The 11,073-nt window shown below is 41.6% G+C and overlaps 1 protein-coding gene across 14 annotated transcripts; it reads right to left on the bottom strand.

Moving 5' to 3' along the window:
- Positions 1-36: 36 nt before the first annotated feature.
- Positions 37-10,760, bottom strand: LOC137839551 (trichohyalin-like). 14 transcript variants are annotated; one of them, XM_068651386.1, is made up of 20 exons: positions 10,394-10,760; positions 10,152-10,263; positions 9,299-9,521; positions 8,927-9,034; positions 8,695-8,796; positions 8,298-8,392; positions 7,978-8,006; positions 7,867-7,910; positions 7,593-7,703; positions 7,318-7,401; positions 7,122-7,198; positions 6,867-6,990; positions 6,586-6,685; positions 6,455-6,539; positions 6,087-6,198; positions 1,539-5,722; positions 1,307-1,435; positions 1,031-1,226; positions 749-824; positions 37-654 (listed from the first exon to the last, which is right to left on the bottom strand). In XM_068651386.1, the coding sequence occupies exons 1-20, from the start codon at positions 10,434-10,436 to the stop codon at positions 323-325; spliced, it is 6,366 nt and encodes a 2,121-aa protein (XP_068507487.1). In that variant the 5' UTR covers positions 10,437-10,760; the 3' UTR covers positions 37-322. The 14 variants fall into 14 exon arrangements, with proteins under 14 accessions (XP_068507487.1, XP_068507482.1, XP_068507484.1 ...); XM_068651381.1 differs by having other exon boundaries at positions 10,513-10,760; XM_068651383.1 differs by having other exon boundaries at positions 749-812; positions 10,513-10,760.
- Positions 10,761-11,073: the final 313 nt, after the last annotated feature.

The raw sequence follows: 11,073 nt of genomic DNA, 5'->3' as shown, positions 1-11,073 counted from the left end.
ATTATTTCTGTGTTGAATCTAGAAATTGGGTCATGGTTTTTTTTCTGAAAAGGATGAATGTTTATTTCTTTCATAAGAGTTTTACTTTTTTAATTAATACACCCTACTCAAACATAAACCTTTCTATTATTCTAATATATTAAGGCACTTTTATAATTTCAGATAAGATTAAATATTTGTTTTCCTACTGCTTCTGGAATCTCTAATTTGAGAGAAATAATGCATTTATTTGCTATTTTTGACTTCACCATACTGATATTCTGCAGAAAGAGTTTTGCAGGATAAAATGTATACACTCCATCAACTACTAATTGGAATGCCTTCACAGTGGAGAAGCAGTCCATTGTGAATTTTGTCTTTGGAAACGATAAACCGTGATCTCATTGAATCTGTTCAGGCCCAGCTGATTACAATAGCCAACAGAAGGATTCATCATGTATGTTTCTTTCAAGGATGTGGTGATGAAGGGGTTTGCAGGCAGTGTTGCTTTTGCATGACTGAGCAGGGATGAGGGATGAGTGGTGCTGTAGGTAGGTGTGGTGTTCCTGGGATGGGGAGCTGCCAGAGTCGGCCTAAAGGGTGAGGGATGTGCAGTTTTGATCCTCTGAGAAGTTGATCTGAAAGCACTAAATATCTCGTGTTGGGACTCCGGAGCTATGGATAAGAAATAAGAGACAGTTAAAGTTGTATTGTAGTTATACTTAGTATTTTGGGTTGTCAATAAAAAGTGTAATAAGAACAATACTACCTGGCCTATTCGTTGGTGAAAAAGTGCTACGGAACCCCGGGTTGAAACTCTTCTCTTGTTCATGCTGAGAGACAATCTAAATCAGGAAATTGCTTGGTTTACCCCATTGGACATTTCAATACCATTTCAAAGATAACTTGGCTATAGGTTATTTATTGATCAACTCTAGGAGTACAGCAATAAAAAATCATTCTTTCACTATAGTGTGCTCTATATGTGCAAAATGGGTAGGGAGACGTGTTTTTAAGACAAAAAGATGAAAGTATTTAACAGGTACCACACCTCTGGATTTAAACATTTCAGGTTCTCTGTCCTGTCTTCCTGAAATCTGGTTCTCAGTTCATGCAGGTCCTCTTCTGGCTCCGCTTTAATGCGCTCAAAGAATTGCCTCCTTTCAGCCTTCATGTTGTCATTTTCCGTTTCCCGTTCGTCTTCGATTGCGAGGCAAAGCGCTCTGATGGCAGCTTTACGGTCCTGCCTGAACCCAAGCGTGGTCACACATCATCAATTTTCTCCGCCTTTCCTTTGCACTGTTTTGTGTGAAAATGTATGCCAAACCTGAACTGTAATTGATCTTCATCTCTGTCCATCCAGGCAGATTCTGTTAATTTCTCCTTCTCCTCAAACATTTTGTCCAACAGGGTCTCCTCATCTCTTCTCTTGGCCAGGAGATACTGCCGCAAAGCCCTGTATGTGAGCAATCGATTAAATATTTTGATACTTGTAAAAAAAAACTATAATGAATGCCTTACACAAATAAATGTTCAAAGAACAAATACAATTCTCCTACTTCAGCCTTTCCTTGTACTCAGTCTTGAGTTTTCTCTCCTCAATTTCCCCCCACTGGTTTATTTGTCGGAGCCGCGTTCTCTTCTGCTTCTCAGCCTTCAATTTGTTGATCAACTCCTCTGTTTCTCTCTTCAGCTCATCCTGGAGACGATCCATTCTATTTTCACTTTCGACCTTTAACTGCTCTGCGTCGTTATCTTCCTCTGTCTTCAGATTGTCTTGAGAGTAATGCGTTCGCTTCTCCTCCATTTTGAACTGCTCGACCTCGTTGTCTTCGGTGTTCCTCGATGTTTCCTGGCTGTGACGTGTTCTCTGAACCTGAACTTGAACCTCCTCCTGGAGATGAGATGGCTTCTCTTTTTCGTTCCTTGATTGTCCGACCTGGGCCGTTTCCTCTGCTGCCTCCTTGTCCTCTTTCCTCAGGTCCTCTCGAGTCCTTTTCTCCTTCTCTCCGTGCTTGTTCTGTTCCTCCTGGTGGAGGCAAGTTCTTCCCTCATTTCCCCACTTGGATTGCCCATCTTCAACCTCACTCTGCATCTTCTCATGTAGGAGACTCATTCGCATCTCTTTGTCTCTCTTCAGCCTCTCTGCCTCCTCCTCTTCCTCTTGCTTCAGTTTTTCCAGAAGGAGACAAATTCTCTGCTCCTTTGCTCTCTTTAAATTGTCTGCCTCAACTTCTTCATCTCTTCGGAGCTTCTCTTTGTACTGGCGCATTCTTGTGTCCTTTTCTCTTTGTAACGCCTCCACTTCCTCTTTTTCCTCTTGCTTCAGTTTTTCAGTGATAAGAAAAATCCTTCTTTGTTTTTGCCTTTTTAAAAAATCCTCCTCTTCCGCATCATCTTTTCTTACCTCCTGCTGGACATGCGTTTCATTTTCCTGTCTTGACCTTTCTACCTGCTTCTGACTCCCCACCGGGCCTTCCTTTTCCTCATCTCCTGAGGAGCACCATATCTCATCTTCCTCATCTCCCACATCATCTTCATGGAAACTTGTTTGTGTTTCAATTTTTTTTATCAATCTAAATTTGATATCTTCCTCTGTGCAAATCCCTGATTTTGTCTTCTCTTTCTCTGGACGTTCTGCCTCATCCTCAATCTCCTTCAATTCCGCCTCGCTGAGCGACATTCTCAGCGCCATTCCCAAGCTCCCTTCCTTTTCATCCTCATTTCTCAGTTCATCTTTAGAGAGTTCCCCCTTAAACGTCTCCTTCCTGCGTGGCCACGATTTTGCCTTCTCTTTCTCAAACTGCTGTTCCTTATCCTCTTTCCTCATCACCTTCTTCAGATGGAGCTGCATCTGCCCCTTTTCCTGCTCATCCTCACTTCTCGACTCATCTTCGCGGAGCATTCTCTTTCTCTCGATCTCCCTCCTAAAGAGCTCTTTTGCTTCTTTCTTTGTGCTGCGCTCCTTCATGCGAGGCCATGTTTTGGTCTTCTCTCGCTCCAACTGTTGTGCCTCATCCTCTTCTTTCCTCAGCTCCACCTGGCGGACCAACGATAGGATCTTCTCCTTGTTGAAGAGCTCTCCCTCATCATCTTCACTTCTGGAGCCCTCTTTATGGAGACTTGTTTGCGTCTCCGTTCCCCCTATGAAGAGCCCTTTCACTCCTTCCCTTGTGCCATGCGCCTTCCTGCAGGGCCACGATCTCGTCTTCTCTCTCCTAAATCTTTCAAACTCATCTTCTTTCATCTCGTGGCGGAGCGGCACTCTGCTCTCTCTTTCCCAGAAGCCGACTTCCTCATCTTGACTTCTTAGTCTTCCCCCACGGAGTCTTGTTTTTGCCCCAATGTGCCTTACATAGTGCACTTCCACTTCTTCCTCTGTGGTGGACTCCTGGCTTGGCCACGACTGTGTCACCGCCGTCTCGTCTCCATGGAGCATTGTTCTTGACTCCATCTTCCTTGGAAATTTCCATGCCACTTCTTCTTCTGTGCTTGACTCCTGGGTTAGCCATGATTGTGTCCTTTCTTTCTCCTCTCCGTGGCACATTGTTCTTGAATCTATCTTCTTTGCAAATTGCCCTTCCACTTCTCCTTCTGTGCTCAACTCCAGGCTTATCCATGATTGTGTCATCGCTCTCTTCGATTTGTCTGCCTCATTGTCGCTTTGCAGTTCCTCTCCATGGTCCTTCTTTGGTCTCTCCATCTCTCTCATAAAAAGCCCTTTCGCTTCTTTCTTTGTGCTGTGCTCTTTCCTGCGAGGCCATGATTTGGCCTTCTCCAACCTTCTCTCCTTCTTCTGTCCCTTTAGCCGTTTTGCCTTCTTTCCCTCACTGCTAGACTGAATATTTTTTCTCCCAGCATTTTCATCGATCAAAGGTTTCTCCTCTTCTTGCAACCCCTCCAGGAGGTGATGTGATCTCTCTGTCATTTCCCTCCATAATTTCTCCAACTCATTCACCTCTTGTCTTCTCAGTTCTTCTTGGAAGACACTCATTCTCGTCTGTCTTTCCCTCTGTAGCTGCTCCACTTCTTTTTCTTCCTCTCTTTTAAGCATCTCCTGGTGAAGGCACATTCTGGTCATTTGTTTTCTCTTGAAAGATTCCACCTCGTCCTCTTCCTCTCTTCTCAGCCTCTCCTGATAAAGCCTGATCCTCATCTCTTTGCCCCTCCTAAGCCACGCAACCTCCTCCTCCTCATCCTCTCTGCTATGTTGATCGGTTAAGAGAGAGTTCCTCAAATCCTTTTCCCTCATCAACTGCTCGTTCTCTTCTTCCTCTCTCCTCATTTCCTCTTGGTGCAGCCGCATCATTTTGTCTCTCGCCGTTTGCTCCTCTTCATGTCTCTTGAGTTCCTCTTGCTGTCGTAAATGTGTTCTCGTGGCCCTTTCCCTTTTCCTTTGCTGAGCCTCGTCTTCTTCCCTACGAAGCTCCTCTTCATGAAGACGTTTGCTCCTTTCAATGTCATTTTTCAACCTCTCCTCCTCCGCCTGCTTTTCTCTTAGCTGTTGTTCCTGGCTTAGATTAAATCGAACATTCTTCTCCTTCTTCAAAACGTCCGCCTGCTCCTCCTCCTCTCTCTGGAGCCCCTCCAGGTGGTGCTGCATTCTCATCTCCTTCTCCCGCTTCAGTTGCTGTGCTTCCTCTTCTTCCTCACATCTCAGCTCTTCCAGGTAGCGACGGATTCTTTCATCCACCTCCTTCTTCAAGAGTGCCACCTCCTCCATTTCCTCTTCCATCAGCTCCTCCTTTTGTTGAAACATCCGTATCTCCTTTTCCCTCTTCAACTGCTCTGCTTGCTCCACTTCCTCTTTCCTGAGCACTTCGAGGCAGAATTGCCGCTTCATCTGCTTTTGCATCATTAACTGCTCTGCCTCCCTTTGAGCTCTATTGATCTCCTCTTCAAAGAAACATTTCCTCATGTCGATTTCCTTCTTCAACCATTCCTCCTCCTCCTCTTCCCCTTTTCTCAGTTCTTCCCGGCGGTGACGAAGTCTCATTTCCTTTGCGTGCTTCAATCTCTCCACTTCTTCCTCTTCCTCTTTCCTCAACTCCACCTTTTGTCGACAGACTCTTGTCTCTTTTTCCGTCATCAATCGAGCAATCTCTTCCTCTTCCTCGCTTATCAGCTCCTCCTTTTGCCGACTAATCCGTACCTCCTGGATGTGCCTCAATTGCTCTATCTCCTCTTCCTTCTGGCAGAGATGCATTTGCATCTCCAGTTTCCATTTGAACTGCTCTGCTTCCTCCTCTTTATTTCTCAAAAGCTTCTCCTGACAATCCGTAAGGAGTTTCTCCTTGTGGAGATGTGTTGTCTTCATTTCAGTTTCAAATTGATCCATCTCCTCCTCTTTCATTCTCGATGCTTCCTGGTGAAGCCGTACACTTGTCTCTTTGTCCCTCATTAACTTATCTTCTCTCCTTATCGCCTCATTTTGTTGCCATATTTGTTTGTCTTTCTCTATCCTCAATTTCTCCATTTCCTCCTCTTCCTCTTTCCTCAACTGGTCTAGTTGGTGACTTAACATCATTTCCTTTTCCCTCTTTGACTGCTCCGCTGGCCCATCATCTCTCATCAGTTCCTCCTGGCAAAAGAGTGTACTCAACTCTTTTTGCCATTTTGATTGCTCAACATCCAGAAAGATCTCCTTCCGGAGTTGTATTTTTTTCTCCATCTCCCTTTCAAACAGCTCCATCTCCTCCTCCTTCTCCTCTTCCGTCTTTCTCAGCAGTTCCTTAGTTGGTACCTGTTGACAAGGTAATTCATAAATATACACCTGGTAAGAAGTTTGGACACATTTAATATTTTAAGTCTTGTGGTTTAGAGAGCGCTTCACAGTGTATTGGAGGTAAGCACTCGGACCTTCTTATGTGGCGATTGGGTTTTCTACATGTGGTCAATTAAATTTCAGCCCATTTCCAAACTTTTCAAAGTAGACGACAACATTATTGGCATGAAATGTGATCGCTGTGACTACTTATATGTTGCAAAAAATAATATGACTGTTGGTGATTGTTCCTAAAATAAGTTAGTGCGTGGTAAAATACAGCCAATGTAAATTACTCCACAGAGACTTTGGCACACGTTCATGTGCTCAAACATCCACTCACATCATTTGTTTTGGGAAAGTCTTCTTTGTGCTTAGCTAGTGAGCGCCCACAAGTAACACCGCACTGGATGTCCTCATCTTCAACAGAGGAGTCGTTCCCCGACTCGTCTTGGCTACAGGGAGGACAATAGTACAAAAACACACAAAAAAAACACAGATAGCACTCTGAAATTGTATTTTGTTTTCTAATTTTGGAGTTTTCATGTCATTTCTTTGAAAATGACAACTTATTGCATTTAACACAAAGTGATGAAGCTGCTCAGCTAAAAGGCGTAAAGTGTTCTTAGATAATCAGAACAGTCCGATTGTGGTTGATTTGATGCTTTTAGGCTAATAGTTGCTTTCATGATTGAATTTAGAAGAACAAACCTCTTACTACTAGTCTCTGTCTCAAAAACAGAATCACTGCTGTCCAAAACTCTTTCGGAAACCTGAAAACACAACAAGAACAAAATAATGATCAAGTTTTGATTAATCATTAATTAATTAATTAATTTATACCTCCTGCTCTGGTGATTCTGGACTTTGGTCGTCAGACTGGACCTCAAGCTCAGTTATCTCCTCTGCTGGATCTACAACCCTGATGGCCACTTCTGAGTCCTACGGTACAAATACAAACACAAACATGTACATTACATCTTAATCCACCCTCTCAAAATAAAATGAAAACAAACAAGCAATGAAAAAAAAAAATCTTTGTGGAAGCAAATGAACTGAAACACAGTATCTATATTGCCATTGCACTAAACTTAGACTAATACTTCAACCATCAGCCACTAACTGTTATGGGTGAGTCTTCTTCCTCATCTTCTGAACCCTCAATATCAAAAGTGCCTGTGTTGTGTCCATCCTTTGGTTTACTCCAGACGTATTTGCTTGATGACTCATTTCTTGATTCTGCTTGGCTGCAGGCAGCGATAAAAAGAGTGGGGAATTGCTTTTTAAAATTTAACCACAAATTCGATCAGGCACTATTTTCTAGAAATACTATAACAGAATATTCTAGAAAACAAAACAAAAAGATCACAAGACAAACCTTTTGGGAGCCTCAGTCACCTGATCTGCCCGTTCTTTGACATCCATCTCTAGCAGATAGTCAAAGCAAAGAGGATTCTTTAGGACACAAATAGGACAAAAAGCAAACTTTTAATTCAACACTATCAAGTCAACAAGATCTCAGGAGAGCCCCTGCAACTATTTTGTTTTGCTACTCATCTACTGGTGTTGCTCACTTCCTTTTCAGCCATGAGACCAATATCTACTTGATCATCTTCCCTGGTATGCATAATACTCAAGAATCCACTGCGAAAGAAACCCTGACAAAATAAAATATGCACAGAACATTCAAGTTTTGCTGGAAATACATTTGTTACAGCCAACTATCAGCAGCAAGTGTACAGAATTGTACACATGCACAAAAAAAAGTTTTTTTTTTCACTATCACAAAAGTAGTTCTGCCAACAACTGAAGCAATTATATTCAATGAGCAATTGTGATATACAGTTACCTCCTTTGCAGAGATGCCATTGTCTTTATGATCACTGCTTGAAGGTGCATGGAAAAAACATTCACCCTTCCCAAAGCCTAAAACACTCAAGAATCCTCTGTAAAAAGAACGCTGACAAAGCAAATATTTTCACTGGATCACCTTATTGTGTTTTGGAGTAGATTTAAATTGATTCAACTGTCGATTAAAAAACTTTTAACGAAATACTGCACTCGCCATTGGCAAATTTTACACATATTTGATCAAATCATTATTTATCAGTTACTCTACTTACTCCAGGTTTATTCAAAATGTCTTTCTCCTGGTCCTCTTTGGCTGCTGGGTCACAAACAGCATCAGTGCTCTGATTGTGTTCTAGTTTATGATCCACTATTGTAATACTCACCAGAGGAGTCATTTCCTGATTCATCTGGGCTGAAGGAGTGTTGAACGAGAGGTGTAAATCAATTTAAGTTGTACTACCAAACAATAAAATAAATAAACCAATACATAAACTAATAAATAAACCAATAAATAAAAAAATAAATGTCAAAAGTGACACACACACGTGACATCATAATGAAGACGAACGAGTCCAAGTAATTCTGTTCTGTCAGAGCAAACATTGTAAAACAGTTGGGAAAATTTAGGACTTATCAAATTATTTTTATTGTCTGTTTATAACATTAATGACATCATGAAACAAAATGAAAAGACAAAACAAACCTCTTGTCAGTATCAGTCTCCTCATCTTTTTCATCCGTCTCCAGCTGACTATCACAGTAAATAGAATTGTCGGAGATCGGAAATCCGCTAGACAGCTTATTATTTAATTAGAAAAGAAAATAATGAAAGATTATATACTACATGCCTTAAAAGAGCGGAAAAGTGTGGAATAAGTTAAAATAATTTAGCAAAATCTCACAAGTCAACACTAAGCCATTAAGGGTCACAATGAGTGGATTATAGATAAATGTATAACCATATATTATATAAATGAGCTTTATTATTCACATGTACAATGTACAACCAAATTCTCTGCATTTTAAGCTGAAGTTTGAAGTTTTTTTTGAGCACCCTGAGAAAACACAGGATAACATTGGCTAGAACCAAGTTCATGTACCTGTTGCAGCGGCGAGCCGCTACTCTGGTCCCAAGAATGGGCCTTATCAAGAAGGATTTCCAACTTCTCTCCTAGACCGCCACTAACAGTGCCCCCAGAGTACTAGATGTGGTCACAAGTGCACACATGAATAAAACAATTTAACTTCAACACACATTATATAATTGTACATGACAGCAAAATGTCATCTGAAATCTTAAGACTTGACAAGTGTACACGTGTGTAAATGTACCTCCTTTTCTGAGAACGTGACATCGTCGTCAAAGCTGATCAGTGTCAGGGATGTTGTTTCATCACACTTGCAGCTTATTAAACTTAAGAATCCACTGAAGAAACGTGCCTAAAAAAGGAAGCAGCACAATATTTGCTTGCGATCTGGTGATGGATAGAACCAAGTCGAAGGAGGAATTTAACAGGAGAGCAGGAATCAATTAAAAAGTGGGGCCAGACAAATATGATTTTTTTTTTCACCCTAGAATCTAGATGCTTACTATATTGCATGGAGTCAGAGATCTATCAACTGGACAAAGAGCTCAAGGACAGCAATTTGTGTGATTCCAAATACATGTACACCATTAGTCAGATGGGAGAGACTCCGGCTCACCCTTGTGGGTGGACTGGGGCGGGTATTTATCTTTAAGCCACTCACTGCGTGTGTATTATTAGTCTCCTCAGTCTCTTTTCTGTCCAGTTGGATTGCACCGGCGCGCTGGATACGCTCACGTTCCTGAGCCACCATTTTACGGTACTGCACTTTACAGGGGTGTTCATTAGTGGTTGTCTGCAAATAGTGGTTGTGAAATATTGGCTTTCCACTCTCATCATAGCTGTAGGGGTAAAATCAGTTGGAGTCAAGAGTAGGACTTAATTGGCACATTGAAAAACCAAATTATAAAATAAACAGCAAAAAATCCAGTCTAAAAAGTCCATGGCACACTCAGGTACATTCATGAGCACATCATCATAGTTAGTGAACCCTTATTATTCATAGAAGCCAAATGGCAATCCTCTTTAATTGAGGTTTCCCTAAAATATTTAGAATTCCCTGTACATACAGGTAGAAGGCACAAGGTGACGCCAAAGCATAACGGTTTCTCAACTCACTTCAACGAGTACTTCCTTTGCACCAAGATGCCACAAGATGGTGGTAAAGTTGTATTATAAACAGGTCAAACCGTGAATGCTGACATGAATGTCGCTCCAGCTTTCTAAATATTGCCACATCAAAATGGCTGACAGTTTTGCATCATCTAAGCCCGAGTCAGTCATCCACTGGCTCACTTAACAGGTGTGTTAATCGTGTATGTAATATCTTGACGTCATAATCTAACCACTAATAAGCAACATGTTCTTTGGAGGTGGAAAAGTGCTAAATAAATAAACATAAGTCACTTATGGAAATAATTGACACTGTGTCAAACCATAAAGAAGTCAAAATGGAGGCCTGCATCACTTACCTTTCAGTCCATCCTGGGGGCAGATGGGCAAATATAGCTTCCTTAGCTAGACACAAAAGTTCTGGCTCATTGTCTGGATCAATTCCTATGTCCCGTGCGTACACCCTGATATCTGATAGAAATCACAGCAATTAATATCGCAGTTATCGGATTCAGCCAGCCCCAAAATGGACACATATGTGTCTAACATGGAGTTATTGGATTGAATGTTTAGGCATAGGATATGCTTACACAATGCCTACCTTTTTCAGAGTGATCAGACTCTGGATTCTTCAAGCTACTCATAGCTACTGCTGACAGCTAACAAGAAGTCCTATATTATGTGAAAATAAATTAATAATAATAATAATTGTTATTTTACCTATAAGCAGACAAGACATGAGCGTTATGGAAGCAAAAGGCGATCCCTCGGTAATTTTGGAGAACAAATCTGATGTCAAAAGCATTTTCGTCACACACGTCGTCACACACGTGACAGGTGAAGGATGCTCCATGGCAAATGTTTCATTCAAATCTTTTGGGAGAAATGCTCATATAATAATAGCAGCGCATAATCCTAAAGCCAAGCAGCTATTTTACTTGTCCTAGATTCTGGGGGAGGATTGACGCTAACAGTTTTTTTTTTTTTAAATGGCACATGCAAAACTGGTTTCATGTTAAAACCGTCTCGCGCTTCGCCAGTCTGCTATTTTTGTTTGGTTACATTTGGGAGATGAGTATCTTTTCAAGGCGTGTACAAAAAAAATTCGTCAGCTCACCTTCAAGCATGACGTCACCTTCCGTAGGACTTGAAACCACGGCTACCGTACGTGTCCGACCGAATGTGCACACTTCTCATATTGCACTACATTTTAATCACGTGCACGCGCGCGCGTGCGTGTGCTATTTCCAACTCTAACCCGAACTAATTCATATCTTAGGA

This window comes from Syngnathus scovelli, chromosome 7 (genome assembly GCF_024217435.2).
Source record: "Syngnathus scovelli strain Florida chromosome 7, RoL_Ssco_1.2, whole genome shotgun sequence".
In the NCBI taxonomy this organism is placed as follows: Eukaryota; Metazoa; Chordata; class Actinopteri; order Syngnathiformes; family Syngnathidae; genus Syngnathus; species Syngnathus scovelli.
This window is presented reverse-complemented; position numbering and strand designations above follow the sequence as displayed.